The sequence below is a fragment of the Helobdella robusta genome (assembly GCF_000326865.2).
Source record: "Helobdella robusta unplaced genomic scaffold HELROscaffold_4, whole genome shotgun sequence".
Taxonomy (NCBI): Eukaryota; Metazoa; Annelida; class Clitellata; order Rhynchobdellida; family Glossiphoniidae; genus Helobdella; species Helobdella robusta.
This window is the reverse complement of record NW_008704902.1, coordinates 1210210-1229474: the sequence shown is the minus strand read 5'-3', so window position 1 is coordinate 1229474 and position 19265 is coordinate 1210210. Positions and strand designations below refer to the sequence as shown.

At 33.4% G+C, this 19265-nt stretch overlaps 3 protein-coding genes across 3 annotated transcripts in view; 1 reads left to right on the top strand and 2 right to left on the bottom strand.

Moving 5' to 3' along the window:
• Nucleotides 1-4289, top strand: part of HELRODRAFT_162140 (hypothetical protein) — a gene marked incomplete at both ends in the record, with an annotated part of 5749 nt that extends 1460 nt beyond the window's left edge. Inside the window, 6 exons of the mRNA XM_009024429.1 lie at nucleotides 387-488; nucleotides 813-900; nucleotides 2123-2167; nucleotides 2950-3131; nucleotides 3496-3578; nucleotides 4192-4289. Coding sequence (XP_009022677.1) covers nucleotides 387-488; nucleotides 813-900; nucleotides 2123-2167; nucleotides 2950-3131; nucleotides 3496-3578; nucleotides 4192-4289 — 598 coding nt within the window. The remainder of the gene's footprint in view (nucleotides 1-386; nucleotides 489-812; nucleotides 901-2122; nucleotides 2168-2949; nucleotides 3132-3495; nucleotides 3579-4191) is intronic.
• A 1148-nt stretch (nucleotides 4290-5437) lies between these two features.
• Nucleotides 5438-5734, bottom strand: HELRODRAFT_137287 (hypothetical protein; the record flags this gene model as incomplete). Its single annotated transcript, XM_009024428.1, has 1 exon — nucleotides 5438-5734. A coding segment is annotated over one exon (297 nt), but the record flags the coding sequence as incomplete, so codon positions are not given.
• A 12525-nt stretch (nucleotides 5735-18259) lies between these two features.
• Nucleotides 18260-19265, bottom strand: HELRODRAFT_188877 (hypothetical protein; the record flags this gene model as incomplete). The annotated part of the gene is made up of 1 exon (XM_009024427.1): nucleotides 18260-19265. The coding sequence occupies exon 1, from the start codon at nucleotides 18851-18853 to the stop codon at nucleotides 18260-18262; it is 594 nt and encodes a 197-aa protein (XP_009022675.1). The 5' UTR covers nucleotides 18854-19265.

Sequence of the window (19265 nt, the reverse complement as noted above, 5' to 3'; positions counted from 1 at the left end):
ATATGGCTGTGAAACATAGACGACTTATCGACGCCACATACGAAAGCTCGATCAATTCCACATGAAATGTCTTTGAGCTATTGACCACACCAAATGGGAAGATAGTGTCAAATGTCATGGTATTGGAGAGATTTAGTGCAATGGGTATCGAGGCAATGCTGCTCCAGGCCCAATTTTGCTGGTCAGGGCACGTTGTCCGCATGCCGGATGCAAGAATTCCAAAACAGGTCTTTTTTGGACGTCTGGCCTCGGGTGCTTGTCTTGCAAGTGGCCCGGTTCGAAGATATAAGGACGGTCTGAAGGAAAACTTGAAGAAATGTGGACTTGATCCAAAAACATTTTGCACTGAAGCCTAACAGCGTACGGAATGGACATCGAACTCACAGGCGGCGGTTTCTGCCTTTGAACAGGCACGGATCACAGCTCTGGTTGACAAAAGGAAGTGGCAAAAACAGGTGGCCCAGGATGGAAGCGGCACAGGAGTGTGGGTTTGTGGAATCTGTGATCGTTGATGTTTGTCTAGAATGGGACTTTTTGCCCACATGAAGTCACATCAATGACCCAGTTCTTCGCTCACGAAGATGCAGTCCATGTATGTATGAATGAATGTATGTATTTATGTATGTGTGTATGTACGTATGTATGTATGTTTTTTTCAATTTTGAGAAACAAATAAAATATCGTTTCGTATGTATCTATGCATGCATACATGCACGCATGTGTGTATGTAAATATGTATGTATGTATGTATTATTGTACACACGTGCCCTATATATTATATTTATATGTTGTGTATGTTTAATACAATGCAGGTATAAGTGTACATGTACATCATTACTTTTATATCCAGACAAGTTATATGGAGCAAGGTTATACTCGCTTGTTACAGACAGACAGACGGTAATTTAGATCGCATTATGATGTTATAAGATGATGTTAGGTTGTGGTGTTAAAAGAAGAAATGTGAGGATGTGATGTGATGTGATGGAATATGGTGTCATGTAATGTGATAATTTTTTATGTTAAGAAATGTGATAACATAATAACGTGACTTGGAGCAAATGCTATTGTGATGAGTATTGATGCTATTACGTGTGGTTATTCTTTATTCTTGACAGTTTAAATGGTTTTTCAAATTTATTTTTTTTAGCTGAGGCAAAAAGCATAAATTCAGAAAGCTTTGTATTTATTTTTTGTTGCCCGTATCTTAAAGAAGTTGATCATTTTCTTGAAGCAATTATTCAAGTGTTTCTGTTCTTCTTGTTCTTAATAAAAAAATTTATCTAAAAATTGAAATTCTCGATAAAGTTGATTAGTTGATGAATGAATTTAACATAAAATAATGCGATAGACTTTTTGTTACCAATTAGATTATTATCCGTGTCTAAAAACTGGGAGCTGTAAGCAATAATATTTCTGCTGAAATCTTTACTATCTTCCTCACTGAATCTTTGTCTCCCTCATCATCTTCATCGTCATCATCCTCATCTCGTCATATCATCATTATCCTCATCATCACCAACATCATTGTTATTGTTTAACATGCATAGTTCTAATGCGGTTCCGTATTTAATGCAAAAGCCGAAATCAACGCTAATATGTTTTTTTCATATTACTTTTTATTTTGTTTTTATTTCATCCTTCGATTGTTGCTGAATTGACAGCACAGTTTGCATTCTACGCAAAATCATCTCGTCTTTTTAACAGTCTCAACTTTTTTAAAAGTTCTACTGCTCCAGTGCAATTCTCTTAATTAACTTTTAAAAAAAGGTACCCATGGATAATGGGTTTTTTTTTTTTACAATTTTTTGTTGCATAACCATTTCGATCAGTTGCAAAATTTTTTTGCGATCTTTGGTCCGCTTAAATTCAAGTTGAAAAAATAATAAAAATGTATACATACATACATACATACATCATCGTCAATACCGACAAAAGTCATTTTCGACATCATTCAATATGAATACTGACATCACCATCATCAATCATCATCTTCACCATCATCATAAACATCGTTATCATCGCCACTATCATCATAATCATCGTCATCATCGTCACCATCATCATAATCATCGTCATCCTCGTCACCATCATCATAATCATCGTCATCATATTCCTACAGCTGTTTCGCTGTCAATATCTCCTTCAAAAAGATGTCTCATCCCAGGTTTTGACATCATTATTGTCGCTATTATTGTCATCATCATCATTTTTTGTTATTATTATTATTATTATTATTATTATTATCATAAACCAAATCATTCATGTCATCAATGCTATCCTTATTTTAGTCTTGCCAATCATTTTAAAATTGAAACTTTGTCATAATTTGAAAACCAGAACATCTCTCTAACAATTGCATCTGCTGCTGTGCAATGGGTTTGTGTGTGTGTGTGCGCGCGTCTCTGTGTGTGTGCGCGCGCGCGTCTGTGTGTAAGTGTTGTATGATATCTGGTAGAGCTCAAAAATTTGCCTAATGAAAATTAAGTGTTTTTGAAAGTTTCAATGAACGTTTCTATGTTTAATTTGTATGTACGGCTAAACAGTACTTTTTTAACAATTGTTCATACGTGTCAATTGTGTTTGCACGGTAGGCACGAGCGTTCAGCGACGCTTACGTATTGACGCGTCGCTGGAAGCAGAACCACCCAGATTAAAATTAGAATCGATCCAAAAATAGAAACATTTCATTGTGACACCTGGTTATATTACTACTGCGTGTACCAATCGTGCCCAAGGTGTGTGTTCTGCTTCTGATGTGTTCTGCCCTGGTTTCTTGTTGTGTTGTTTTGTTTCGTTGTGTTGTATAGCATTGGGTTTTATTTAGCTGTGCTTTTTTCTGTTATTATATTTTGTTGTATTTTGTTAGTATTGAAGTAACCATAACGACTAACAGTCACTTTTTCCTCCAAATAATATAGCGCTATGAATCGATCGAAATGAACTTAGACGTGGTTATTAGACTCACCAGAACATTGCGGTTATATGGAAATTTTTTTTGAGAAATGCCTGCCAGCTAAAGAAGAAGAAGATTTTGTTCACATCTGTCGAAATTTGTTACTGCTGCAAACTGATGTGTTAAATATTCGGTCAAAAATGAGTGCATACGATTGTTGCATCAAGCGATACATGTAAGCTAGCTCTCTCTCTCTCTCTCTCTCTGACTATTCTCTCTCTGACTATGTCTTGGTGGTGTCTTCACAAACGTACAACGCTACTTCTCAACAACTGCTATGTTCTTAAACTCCAATGCTTCAAAGCATCATTGACTGTATGATGAAAAACAATTCAAAAGTATTTGTGGTTATTCATTATATTTTAGTTATACTATCTGTAAATAATCAGTCGTACATTAAGATTGTTGTTAATACGGCAGTCAATGGGCTGAAAGAAATGAAACCGCACCCCGCACAGCCACTCTTCCGTTCTTCCTTGCTGTTCCTTCTGCAACTTCAAATTATAACAAAAATGGCATGAGAACGTTTCGTCAATAAGATGCAAATACATAAAGGAGAGGGGCTGTACTGCACATGTATGCAGAGCAACACCGTTACTGATGGCGTTGGAAGCCTTTTTTAGTAAGTTAAAAAGAACAAAAACAATTAAAAAACGGTAAAAACAACTTTTAAAGGGAGGAAAACATAGAAGCAGCAGAAATAACTGCACAGACAGACAGACGTACAGACAAAATTACTTAACGAAAAAACTATTTCGTTTAGAAGCTTGTACACGTAAAGATAAATAAAGATACTAATTATTTTGAAGGAATATATATTAGATAACAATAACTGCATCACAATCACACAAGTACAAATGCAAGCATCATCTTCTTTATACACACAACCATATCTTAAATGGAGCATGGGAAGGAATGTATTGTAAAGAATTACATCAGATGAGAGAGTAAGTGCAAAGTATACTAACCTACATACATAAGCACAGACACCAAAGAAAACATAAACGAGTACAAACAAACATATGCAAATGCACAAAAACACACACACATACATATAAACACACACACGCGCATAGACGCACACACAGACAGAGACACACATACACTCAAACACGAGCATGCATACATTTGTTTATGACATCGTTTCAGACTAACTTTTTTCTCTCTCACGCTCGTCGGATAAAGATGATGCGTAGTAATAATGAGGCGAAGAGAATAATAATAACAATAATAAGAACAAGAACAAGAACAAGAAGAACAAGAACGAGAAGAACAAGAACAGGAACAAAAAGAACAAGAAAAAGAACAAAAAGAACTAAAAGAACAAGAATAACATTAGCAACAAAACAATAATAATAATAGCACTATCAACAGCGACAATAAAATGAAGCAACATTAATCAATGAATTAATAATAATAATAATAATAATAAACTATAAATGAAAAAGTGATAAAATGTGATGAAAGAAATAACGAATTTTGTAATGTAATTTTCTCAGGTCTGTTTTTGAAGAATATTATTTTTATTCAAAAATTTCACAGATTTCACAGTTCTTCTATTTTATTTATTTATTTTAATTTTATTTTTATTTATTTTTTAGCGTGACTTTGTAAGGGTTTATATTTTTGCTGATAAAAAAGAATTAAGATTGAATTCATTCCAGGGTTCCGTCGTTACGCGGTAAAAAAAAAAAATATTTCAATTAAATTATTTTTCAAATTTAAAAAAATTTTATTTATTCGGTAATAATTTTAAAATAACTGAAAATTATTTGAAATATAAAAATTATTTGAAATGAAAAAAAACAGTGAAAATAAAAGATAATAATAAATTTTTTAAATGAGAAAATGGACGATAATAATAATAAACAATAATAATAATTGTAATAATAATAATAATAATAATGTTATTGTTGTTATAAAAGAATAACTAGCAAGGCATTTAAAACGCGGGAACAGCAGAATTTAAAAATAGAAAAATAAATAATTTAGACGAAGTTGTAAAAATAACAAAAAAAATAACAGAACAGATATTGGAAAATGACTGAAGATGCTATTGAATACAGTGCAAGTACAAATGAATCATATTTATTTAGATCACCCGTCGTTATCAGTTCTACTGCAGTATCATCATCATCATCTTCTTCTTACTCATCATCATCATCTTCTTTTTTCTCCTCCTCCTCATCTCCTTCGTCATCATCGTCGTCGTCGTCATTGTCTTGATAATCATCGTCATTATATTTTTGCTATATTTTAGTTACCATCTATTTGGTTATTATGGTAAGGTGGTTTTATTATTGTTGTCATAATCATCACCTCTTAATCATTGTCATCATCATCATCATCTTTGCTGAACAAAACGAAATATAATATAATTATATCAACATTAAAGTTTTAATTAGTCATACAAATGTTACAACAACGGACAAGCACAAAAGACGTAAATAAAATTGAGGATCATCATCATCATCATCATCAGGAGCAACCGCACTGCTCGAGGACCATGTTAGGAACGACCTCGTGCAAGATATCGCCCTTCTCGTTCTGGTAAAGGATGGAGAGGTCGCTGTGCTTGGTGGCGCTGCAGCAGCTGGCGTCCTCATTGCGGCGAACGAACGAGTACATGCGGTTGTCCCTGGAACCAGAGAAGGCGTAAATGTTCATCTCGGGGCAGTCGCCGGCGCAATAAAATGTCTGGTAGACGGTGGGGGCGATCACCCACGACCACCCCATCAGGTTGAAGTTGATTTCCAGGACGTATCGACAGCAGCGGCTGTTCCTGTAGTTGTCGTGGTCGCATGTCTTTTCTGACGTCATCAGTTCTCGTTTTGAACGGCTGACGTTCATACGGTGTAGTCTTATAAATAGGTAGGGCATCTGAGTTGATGTTTGTTTGTAATTTTCAACATGCACATTTTTGCAGCATGTGTATATGTCTGTTTGTGTGTGTCTTTTCTTTTCTCTCTTTCTTTCTCCCTGCTTCTCTATCTCTTTCTCTCTAATTCTCTCTTTCTCCTCTCTTTCTCCCTAGTTCTCTCTTTCTCCTCTCTTTCTCTTTCTCTTTTTCTCTCTCTCTCTCTCTTTCTCTCTAGTTGTCAGTCTCTTCATTGACATGTGCGTGTATCATTGCAGTGAGTGTGGCAAATTAAAATGTTTTGCGCCAGCGTAGAATGTGTAGTCAGCCGTGCTAACAAAGCGCGTGTGAATGTCGGTGAGTAATTTGTTGATGTCTGCAGAATCAATCTACATGCCAGTTCATTTATCAAGACGTCACTCATCGCTTCAATCTTCAATCAATCAACTCAACAATCAAAGCATTTGTCCCTTCGACTCATCTATCATCCCGTTCTTTCATCAATCAAATCATTGAATATTGCGAGGTTAATAATTCACCCAAAAACCCATTTTAATAAAATGAATAAAAAACTTTCCACCAAACAACAGCAACGACATTCGTCCAACCTAACCAACCAACCAACCAACCCACCCACCTTATCATACTCCGAACTGTCGATCGGCTTAACGATTGCCATCTTCAAATTTTTACTGTTGAACCCGCAGACGATGGAGACGGTGAAGTTGTTGCTGGTTTGCGTCGGGTCGTATTTCGTCTGGAAGAAGGTGTGCACGGACTGTGTGATGTCCAACTTGTGCCAGGTGTTGGTGTAGCGCTGATATGAATGGTAGAGGTCGAGTTTCTTTCGAAGTAGAACTCTGTTGTTTGTTGTTTTTTCAATGCATGTAAATTATGACAATAAATAATATAATATAATAAAAGCAATAAATTGATAAATAATAATAATAATAATTATAATATAAACAATTGATATCATAACTAGGTCATGCAAATATAAATTCAACGAGATTATATTACAAAGCTCTTGAAAGGGAGAACTTATTTACGATAGGAAGTTTATTTTAAATTGGTTTTAAACTAACAAATAATTTTTATAACAACATCATGTGTCAGAGTTTAAAAGCTGAAAAATAATACAAATAATAAATTACGGAAGCGAGGACAACAATAATAATGGCAAGGATTATCAGAAAGACAACACCAACTACTACTACTACAACTACCACCACCACTACTACTACTACTACTCTACTACTACTGCTGCTGCTGCTGTTTTAACTGTTGATGCTGCTACTCCATTTGTAAAAATATTTATTTCAAATTAAAAAACGAAATAAAAAACAAACGTTTTTCCATCAGAGATTATGAGCCAGGTGGCTTCTAGAAGTTTAGGATCGGGTGGAGACTTCGGAGGTTCTTTGACGTAGACATTCAGCCAGACAGTCTTCACACGTTCCAGCTTGTAGTCTCGCCTCATCACAAACGTTACTACGCCATCTTCATCTGGTGAAGCTACTAATTGTGTGTGTGCGTTTGTCTATGTGTGCGTGTGTGTGTCTTTGTGTGTGTCTTTGTGTGTGTTTATGTTTGTGTGTGTTGTGTGTGTGTGTGTGTGTGAGAGAGAATGTAAGTGTTGGTTTGGGTGAATAACGGTTATATGTGTTTGAATGTATGTGAGTATGAATGTGTGTATATGTGTTTGTGTCATGTGAATGTATCAAATGTTTGTTTGCCAATTATGTTTGTTTTTGTTCATAGTTCGATCTAGTAAGTATGTGCCTGGATAAAAAATTGCATGCCGTTTTTTAGGCAAATAAAGTTATAACCCATTTATAACCTTTTAAAAATTCAAAAGTCTTTGAGTTTTTAACTATTCGAAAAAGAAAAACAAAAGCTTACAATAGAAATAATGGCACCACTTTATAAAAAATAAAGTAACATTGGTGTTCATCAACAGCCTGTAACGAAACGAAATCGTCTGCAGCTAAAACATCACCGACACAAAAAGTTAAATAAGCACTAGCAACAACACAAACGCATAAACAACTCAACTCAACAGTATAAACAACTTCACTTAACATAAGTAACAAAACGTTGTTGGATGAACTATTTTTTTTTCCTTCGTGAAGTCTGGTGGCGGTGTGAACGAACGTTCTTTCACTTTTGGGAATATTTACGATCACCTTCCATCAGCAACTTTTTATTCTGATTTGAGGCCACATTTTTCTCATTCTCATAATCTCTTCTTCATTTTACAATAGCATCATCATCCTGATCATCAATGAAATCATCGCCATCATCATCGTTCGTCATCGTTTTATTATTGCAATGTTATTTTTATTTAACATCATCATCATCTTTGTCATTGTCAAATCCCCATTCCCATAACTTTATTGTCATATTATTTCATCTTCGTCATCATCATCTTATTGTTGTCATGTTTTTTGAACTGAGAAGCAGACCAATTCCACCGACGGAGAAAGTTATAACAATGAGAAAATGTATCATGATTGATGATGTTGAAAGGATTTTTAGATTGAGTAAAAGTTGCGTTAATGATTTTAAATAATTTTTAAAATGTATTAAAGATGGTAGACATCTATTGAGGCCAACAATTTATTTATTTATTTAAAGAAAATTTTAAAAATATAAGTTATTGAACGAGACGGGTGCACTGCACAAAGTAGGAAAAAATAAATAGTAGATTGGGCCTACAAAAAAATTCATCACATGATTAGATCTGTAATTAAAATATCAGACGAATACAAAAACATTCTGCAGGTTTTTAAAAAATGATCACAATTATTTTAGCCTGAAATAATGTTTAGCGAAAATTGTTAACAATTTGCAACATATTTATGTTCATTCTCATTCACGAACAATTTTTTGTAGAGGTTATATGATTTATTATTTTAATAATTACTTCATTAATTTCAACTTTTTTTGTATGTATTTATTGTATGTATGTATTGTATGTATGTAGCTTGTATTTTTTATCAAAAAAATTAGCTTGAAAGTTTTTTTTAATTAATTAAAACTTCAACTTAGATTTACTTTAATTGTCAGATTAAGAAGTTTAAAAAAAAATAATTAAAACAAGTCGATAACAAAAACAATATTAGTACTAAACTATTACTACGATTACTATTACTATTACTACTACTATTACTACTACTACTACTGCAACTACTACTACTACTACTACTACTCAACTGTTGTAACCATAGTAATGAATTCAGCAATCTGTAGCAGTGCTGATTAAACGCGGGTTCTTTAAAAATATGAAATAATAGTTTAGAATGCAAGCAGTATACACGCATGTGAGTGGGAACATCGACGAGAAAGTAAAAATAAACCTATCAGTGAAGCTGCGCTAACTAGCAGTCGTACGAATAATGATTGCTGGTATTATTAAATTTTACAACTCACACTTCTCGGTTAAAATGATGTGTTTTAAATATTTTAATGCTTCTATGAATTTTTTTACTAAGTAAATGTAAAATTAAAAAAAATTAACTTACCTCCAAAAACAAAAAAAGACTGTTTGTTGGCTGTATTTATGAAATTTTTATCTTGATCCACTTTTGATTTGAGTGCCATGAGACTTGGAATGTCTGGCAGTTTACCGGGTTTGACGTTTGGCGGTTTCTTCATGTTCAACTTCTTTAAGAGGTTCGCCTTGAAATTTTCTATCGTGTAATTTTTGATAACTTCTCTGTCGGGACACTTTTTCATGACCCTTCGAACCTCGGGGTCCACCGGGTATTTCCTCTCGTCGTAGACCGTTCCCGACTGATTCAGTTGGGCTCGGATACGATTTTCGTTGAAAGTGAACTCGTTCTTGAGGGCACAAGGACCTTCCGGCATGATGTTTTTTAGCAGTTGGTTGCTCATCGTTGTTGCTACGGATCGATTTTTGCTGCTTTCTTCGATGATGATGATGTTTTCATCATTTATCGTATAGCTTGGAAGCAGTGGGTTGTTATTTTGAGCTTTGTTGGGGATGTGTATGTGATGAATGTTGTTGTTGCTGTTGCTGTAGTAAACGTGGTTGCTGTTGACGGTGCTACTGCTGCTGTTGAGATTGTTCATAACTTTGTTGTCAGTGTTGATGATGGAGTTCTCAACGCTGCCAATGTTTATTCTGTTGTTTCTGTGATGTCGATCATGTGACTGAGCTGAAGGGAAACAAGAAAACAGGATAAAGATGGAGACGATGGAGATGTGAAGGAGAGATAGTTGACTTTGTCGATATGATGTTGTTGGAGGAGACTTGATGTGGAAGCTGACTGGAAATTTAGATGTTTTGTTGGATGACGACCTAGTCTTCAATGACGCTGGCAGGTCTGCTGCTGCTGTTGTTGTTGCGGTTCTCGTTAACGTTAGTGAAGGTGCAAGAATCCTTGATATGGAAGACGCCGGTGATAACATGAAAGATGATGGTAATGATGACGATGATGATAATAATGATGGCGATGTTGATAATGATATTGATAATGATGTTGATTGTGATGTTGATAGTGAGGGTAATGAGGATATCGCTGCTGACAACGTTAACATTGATGTAGTTAGTGCAGATGTGAATGTTTCAAATAAAGTTGTTACCGTTGCGGTCATTAATGTTACAACCACCGATGTCGCTTTCTTTAATGTTTTCGAACTTGTTGCCAACGTTTCTGTGGCCGCAACAAAAACGGCAACATTCGGGAAATAATTGCCTGGTGTAGTTTTGTGGTTGAAGGAGTTGGCCGAAACAGCTGATGAATATTGCCACATGCACTCAAATGCACTCGGCATAACAAACATGCACATTCTCCGGTCGAAGGTCTACTTCTTTGACACCTGGGATTTTATTTCTACTTTTTTAGATATGTAAAAAAAATTCAAATTTTTAAAAAACTTTTGTTTGTTGCCTTTTCTTCAATTTAGGCTGAGAGACCTTTGTTTGGAGAGCATTTTGAGATAGCCATTATTGTCATTTTTTTGATGAATCTATATTTTTATACTTTTTGTTCCTGTGTACCTTGTTGTTATTAGTGCTGTGTAAGTTGTTTTCTATTTTTCTTATTTTTGATTATTTAATTTTTAAACATCGTAAATTATAAAGTGTTGGTATCCTTACAGACGTTATCGGGAATATTATTATTATCAAGTTGTTATCAGCGTTTTGGCTACCTACCGACGCTTTTTAATATAATAATAATGATAATAGTTATTGTTATTATTATTATTGTTGTTGTTATTTTTATTATTATTTCATACCATTCATGTAGCGAAGAAATCTGTTTTTTATTAATTCTCAAAATGAGTTCAGTTAAGTATCTTTCTGCTGTCTTTGCTGCGTCATGTGATTTAGGTGACGATCATTTGAGGAGACGCTACTACAATATAATTGTCGACGAAACTGTTATTGTTATTATTATTATTGTTTGTTGTTGTTAATATTATTATTAATGTCTGTTATTATTATTTGATATTATTATTATTATTTTATATGCTGTATGATGATGATGATGATGAAAATGTTGTATAGTGGTGATGCGCATATACACCAACACATGTAAAATTTTCCAGCGATGATCAAAGTGTGGTTCACGTGGTCGCTACATCGTCCGCGCTGCCAATGACGTCTATTACATGGAGCTAGTTTTGCTTCGTGGAATTGCTTCGTTGTTTCCAGATTGTTTTATATAAATTATTATTCTATGTTATTATTCGTTTTGGTGTTATAATTACTCTTTTTCTGGTTATTATTGACGGCATACGTTGTTATTATTATTACTAAGGTTGTTATCATTAAGACTGTGGTTGTTGTTGTTGTTGTTGTTATCAATAATATTGTTGGGGCTGCTGTTGTTGTTATTGTTATTATTATTATTATTATTGATGTTGTTGTTGTTTTCAGAGTAACGTTACAAAAATAAGAATAATTGCGGTTTAATTACATAGCTATTTTTATAGTCTGCAATCATCTCTGGTAGTCCCTGGTAGCAAGCGAAAGATAAACAAACAACGTCTTAAAATCATTTTTTTCACAATCATCATCATCACCGTCTCATCCTCCACATCATTATCATCACCATCCTCATCATCCAGATCATCATCATCAAAATCCAAGCCTGCTCTTTATGCAATATGGTCCAATTGAAAACAAAATTATTAAAAAAATACGGCGCTGTAAGAAGAATGGCGTTCTGTATGACGACAAACCCAGTATTAAAAAATCAAAATATCCTTTGTAGTGTTTGTTGTTGATGTCGTTTGTAAATTTTTTTCCAAAAAATATTTCATTTTTTTTAAATTAAGCTAGAAATTACCCTTTTTCAAATTTTTTATTTAAAAATTGAATTATAAATAGCCGATGTATGTCTTGTTATATACAAACAGACGATAAGTCAATTATGAAATAATAACTAATCCAAAATAGAAGCAATTTAAGTTTTTTACAGATAAAAATATTTATTTATAATTATAAATACATGTAAACTTCGGTCTTCATTTAATTAATTAATTAATTTATTTATTCATCAATTACATTTAATGTTATTTGTGATCATTTGATCACACATCTGCCATTTAACTATCTGATAAAAAGTCATGAGCAACTAATTAAAAAATAAACTGTTTATCCACGCCAGACTCCTTTTGACAGATTATAAAATATCAAATAATGATAAATCCGCATTGAAAATAACTAATTAAACAATAAGCTAATTAATTAATTACTTAATTAAAAATTAATTAGAAATTAATATGAGCCGTAGCGACGACAGAGCACAGCAAACCCACACACGAATGAACGAACGAACGAACGAACGAACGAACGAACGAACGAAGAGGCCCATAAATACTTTCCTCAGAAGAAACAATCTTTCGTTTTATATGCAAACACGCACGCACGGTCTACCCAACTACTGCATACCACTCTCAAACGTTAACACATACACACACACACACACAGACACACACACAGACACACACACACACAGACATGCACATACACACGCACGCACCCACTCACCTGATGATAGTTTTATAGTTACAATAAACCAATTAATAATATATTATTATAGGTACGTTTTTTATTTATCTTTTCAGCACTTCAATTTTCATTACTCATAGTTTAATTCAATCTATTTGGTTGTTTGTTTGTTTGTTTGTTTAATTGTTTGTTTGTGTGCGTGTCTATGTGTGTGTAACAGTGCAGTGCAGCATAAATTTTTGTAAATCAGTGTAATAATAATAATCTGCCATCTTTAATCTGAACCAAGTGAACTTTAGTACCATTTTAAACAGAGAAAACAACCAGCTGAAGTTTCAAACTAGCGACAACAACAACAAAAATGACATTTCGACATGCCAAAATATGAAAAATATTTCTTAAAGTTCGCTTTTGTATATTAAACTGAGTAACAGAATGTTGTTGTCTTGTGTGGTTGTTACAATTCTATTTATTAAGGAGCACTGAATTATGAACTCCTACTTAACCTGCTCAACTACCTATCTACCTACCTGTCTGCCTATCTACCTACCTACCTACCTACCTACCTACCTACCTACCTACCTGCCTGCCTAACTGTATAATAACATTTTGCCAGTGCATGCATTGGAAAAATGTTATGCATGCAAATGGAATTGTTTTAGTTTCATTGACGTCTCAGTCAATTTCAATCATTTCAGCGCCTGAGCGGCGACATTCAAGCTTTCCTAAGCATCTGAATATTTTTAACTATGACATTTACTGATAATTACACACGCGCACACGTATATAATGATAATATAAATGTTATTGCATTTCATCACGTAAATTACAATTCTATCAAAATATTTGAAAAAATCATTTAAATTAAAAATAAGAAATTGAAATAAATTATATTATAAATAAGTATAAAGTAAGAGGACAGATGAACAACCACGCATTTCAAATAAAAATTTCAACTCCAAATAAACATCTGATATTTTTAACGTGTTTCAATTAGTTGTAAAAAAAATTTGGAGCCAATTATTTTTAACACTTTGTTTAAATTTAATTGGTTGCTTGGTGAGCTGCTCTCAATCCAAACGTAGCAAGACATTGACTAAGACGTTGCCAGAACTAATTCTTTTCTGATTTTTTCATCTTATTTCATACTTTTGTTCTAAAAATAAATATTACGACATTTTTTTTAGTACAAATGTCATTTTAAACATTTTATGGTGAGTTGTTTACAGACCATCGTAGGATGGTTCATTCAGTCGTTCAGTCTATGGGAAGTAGTTTACTAAATTTATACGCTACGCCGTCTGATCTGCGGGATGTCAATCATTCAATTTAGATATAGATTTATTTGTATATACAAAGCACACACGCGCACACATACATGTGTATCCTTGGGTTGGTGTGCATTTGAATCGTATTAATTACTATTGAAAATTGTGTGAGACCTTTTATTACTAAGCGAATTTGCCGACAAGATTAATTTTTTGCGAGACATGCCCCACATATTGCAGCTATCAGCGGTACAGAAAGTCATTTTCAAATGCCGTTGTCAAGTGTTAAATTAGTAGGACCGTTCATCTAATTACATATCCCATACATTCAGCTGACTATTCATGTGCTTTAATTTTTTGTAATTGCAATTAAAGCTGTTCTCGTTATAAGTATGCGTGCACCACGTAAACTGATAATAAACGTGAGAGTGGGTGGCTTGGAGCGTTGTTAATTATTTTGCGAGAACGTTCACTAATGTGATGGAGTAATTGAAAGGTTTCAAATTGCTGTTTCAACATGCTTGGAACGTTGCTAAAATAATTTAAAAACTAAATCATCAAACCAGAGCCAATAACACCAAAAGGAAGAGTTAATTACCGTTAACGGTAACCTAGCTGGTTTTTTACAACTCCGAAGCAAAAATAAAACAAAAGTGCTGCGAAATGGATCAGTTTGTTTCAAAAATAAACCAACGCAATGCTGAAAATTTATATCGACAGTAATGTGCCAATAAATCGAGCATGGAGAACATTTGTTATGTTATTTGCTAAGCAGCTGATCTATTTAACACTGAAGCACATCTGAAAAGCATCAAAAATTATAAACAGACTGACATAAGTAAATAAACTTAATAATATAAAGCAGCGCATATCTCAGATTGTATGCTTTACATGGATAGGTTTTTGTATTTTTATCCGCGTGCGATTGCGTGTTGGTGGGTTTTGAAACGAATGTTCACTTTGCAAGTAGGCATCACCGACGAATATTGACCACCTTACGACCAAGTGCATGATGCATTGTTCCATTTCGAATTTTAGAGCATTTCAAGCATTCTAACTGTTCATTCATTTCGTATCAATTTTCTAGAAAAAAAAATCTATTGATCGGTAATAATGATGAACTCGATGTAATGAGTGAGATTGGTCGTGAATGCATTGTAGTAATAACTTTTGATAATAATGATGTGATGATGAAATGATGGTGGTGCTTGATGATGATGATGGTGGTATTTGGTGATGATAAGATGACGACGACTACGATGATGATGATGATGATGATGAGGGTGGTGATGATGATGATGGTGGTGATGATGATGATGGTGGTGATGATGATGGTGGTAATAAATTTAACCAATCACAATTAATGATCAAAGAAATTATCTTCGTAGCAAAAACAAACAGCTTTCTGAATATATGGTGACAGTGTTGAAAATGTTGCAGATAGTGGTTATAAAATCGACGTTTAGTTTGTAAACATTAAAACGAACGCTGCCTTGATGACCTCAGCATCCACTCAGCATCCACTTCGCTGCAATCTTATCGCAATGTTTCTTTGTGTTTGTTCGTTATCATGTCATCGCGTTCTTTCTTCACTGGTTTTATGATTAATATTGACAGTATCAATCTATTTTATTACCTACCCCATCTCCGCTATATCGGCATCTCTTTCCTCAACGCCAACATTATCATTTCATTTACCAGGGTTCTCATTGTTTTGTTATCACCATCAAATCTACAACAATCAATTAAAAGACGCCAACATCCAGTTAACTTCGTAACTAACATACAACAAACGTTTCTCTAACTCACTCGACTAAACTGCACTCTGGCGAATTAGAAGAAATGATCTCATCTGACAACTTACAATTCAGTCAGTTACACAGTGTGATCTAGTGATTAATAATCGTTTATAACTGTTTATGTCGCGTTAAGCGCAAACAAAACGTTTGCAATTGTGAGCGGTTGGAGCACATTGAAACATTCAACGCGAACTAGCACACCAAATTTACACAATATATAAAAATATAACATACCGATTTATACTGACAAAATGTTCGCCGACCAAAATGTTTCTGTTTGAAGTAATTTATAAGTCTTGATACTTTTTAATTTTTTTCAAGTTTTAATTCAGTGCAACTTTTTTTTACATAAGACGAAAAAATTGATAAAATTAAATAAAAATTAAATACAATCGCCGCTCGTAGCATCATTCACCTTATTTTGAGTTGGAGATCTAATATACTTAAATACAAAGATGCTTAGATACATAGATACTTAGATACAAAAATACTTAGATACATAGATACTTAGATACTTAGATACAAAGATACTTAGATACAAAGATGAGTCAGTTTTTTCTTGTGTCGCTTTTGTTCATTCTAAACGTTGTGCTTAAAACTTCAAATTTTGGGTCTCTGTGTTAATTTTCCTCTTTTCTAACCATGGTTTTGAAATTAGTTTTGATACAAACATTCCATTTAATAAAAAATCACCGCCCGTTAAAACATGTTTGTTTATTTTTATTCACTTAAATTCTATTGAGCAAATAGGTCAGTGCTGAATGTGGTATTAAATATTAACAAAGATTAAAAATAATAATTTGAATGTAGATTCCAATAAATACAAAATCACTTGTCGTTTACACTAGTGATAACAACTATATTTATATCATTATGTGAGAACATCATGATTCAACTGAACTGCTATATAAACTATTCGTATAATAATCTAGTAATAAAATCGTATTTTATTTTATATGCAGTCTAAAATATAGCTTTGTTATAAAGTACCGAATTTAAATACAGAATGTCTGTAATATATATATATATATATATATATATATATAAATTTAAATACAGAGTGTCTGTAATATATATATATATATATATATATATATATATATATATATATATATTTAAATACAGAGTGTCTGTAATATATATATATATATATATATATATATATATATATATGTGTGTGTGTGTGTGTGTGTGTGTGTGTGTGTGTGTGTGTGTGTGTGTGTGTGTGTGTGTAGGAAGAAGTTACAACATGCATTCAAAGAACGGACTACACAACCATGATAGCGAGGTTCATGTGAAACCCCGTGAATTCATTTACAAATTTTGGTTCTGGTAGACAACTGATGAATCACAGAACATTCAAACAGATTTGACTGACAACATTAAAAATTTATGTACAAACATACTCACATACTCTTATAAAATTAAACTGACAACATATTATGAAGCCACAATAATTTCCAACGCCCCTGTCACGCGATACATTGCGTAATATCTTGAAACATTTAATCTGAAATGACAATTAAAAGTATTATAATACGCGTGGTTAAGTGTGGTCAACAGATTTTAAACTACCAGTTGGAAGAAGAAAAACATTAACTTCTTCCACGTTTGGTCACTTGAAACTCAAATTTCAAAGTCTTGTTCTATTCATATAACGAGGTAAATCAGGGTTGACGGTTTAAAATAAGGTAGAATCGTAAAAATATTCACCTATCACTTAATTTAAAAACAAAGTTGATTATGTAAATCTGGCGCTAGAACTAAGCAAGAAAACACAAAAATGCATTCTTTTACGCAAAAAAAAAAAAATTATGCGTTCTGATTATTATATCAAGCAAATGAACACAAAACTGAAATAGAAGATGGTCAACAAACTTACCTACACTTCGCTGAAAATTACGAACGTGTTAAATGAATTTTAAGATTTTTTAAATTGTACAAATTCTTGCATCATGTGAAACAACAAAGTAGAGAGAGGCGAAAACGTTGGAAACTGGACAATATAGGAACAAACATCATACATTAAGAAATAAAATAGCGTTGAAAAATAGAATGCACAGAATGTTAACATTTGAATCATGATCAAGTCAGTTTGCTCGTTTGATTGAGAATGCATACACTGAGTGCTAAATGAAATAAAAAATATAATTGATTCAATTAATACAATGAAAATATGAGCGAGCTTACCTAACTACTTACTCTAATATAAAGTCGTTAAAATATGGCAACGAATGATGTATGATAGTTTTCCTTGAAAAAATAGACGTTTGCGACAATTTTCCCGATTTTGATTAAAACCCAATTAATTCTAGCATATTTAAAGTAATAAAAAAATAAAACAATAATCTAATGATCCTATGAATGGGTGAATGTATATAATGCTGTAACGTACTACATTGTCCCAAAACCCTTCAAAGATTTCCGCTCCTTATAAAATGAATACGAGTTGAGTACAACTAGCAATGAACCGAGTCCCATGTTGAGACCGAGTAGAATCATTCCCTCAGTGAAGTAGGAGGGCATAATGTATATGCCTATCTCAATCGTGCTATTTTTGTAGTTGGAGAGATCGGTCGCTGGTGATGATGTCGTTGTTGTATAAGTTGTGGCTGATGTTGTTGTGGATGCTATTATTTCTCTTGAATTCCCCTCTTGCAACAACGAAGATTGTCGCGGTACCGTATGATTTTCACCACTTTGCTGGTACAAGACTGAGCAGGTATACAAACCAGAGTCGTTAACTTGAGATCTCGCAGTCATAACCAAGCAATTGGTCGTTTTGTTGTGGTAGTAGTTGCGGCTGCTGTCACCACCGACAACCTGATTGTCAGGATTGAACCACATGAGGTTTGAAATATTCATTGTAGTGTCCAGATTTGGACATGAGAACTCCATTTCTGTACCCATTTCAATTTTTTTAATTAAGTCTGGTTGGATTGTTGAGTGTGCTAGCAACACCAAAATGGTGCAGTACCGTAAAAACATTTTAAAGTATTTGAAATAAAAGTACAAACTGGTTCAAAAAAATATGCCCTTTCTAGATAACTTTCAAACGAGGTCAGCAGGTCAAACAATCCAATGTCCTATTCAATTTTAACAAATTAATTAATGATATCTCCAATTTAAAGTCATTTGATTTAAATAAACGGACTAATTTTAAAATCAAATTCAATCTCACGTTTCATCCAAGCCATTCATTTCGTTAGTATTTTAGAATGTAATTAATTCGCTCGACCACTCATTTAATAAAAGTCATTAACAAAACTTGATTGATAGACAATTAACTTAACAATTAAATTTAATTACCTATTTGAATAGGGCTACGACAGAGTAATAATAACAACTAAACAACCAGACTATTTCATAAAAACTTCTACAGTCTACATAGCACTCACAT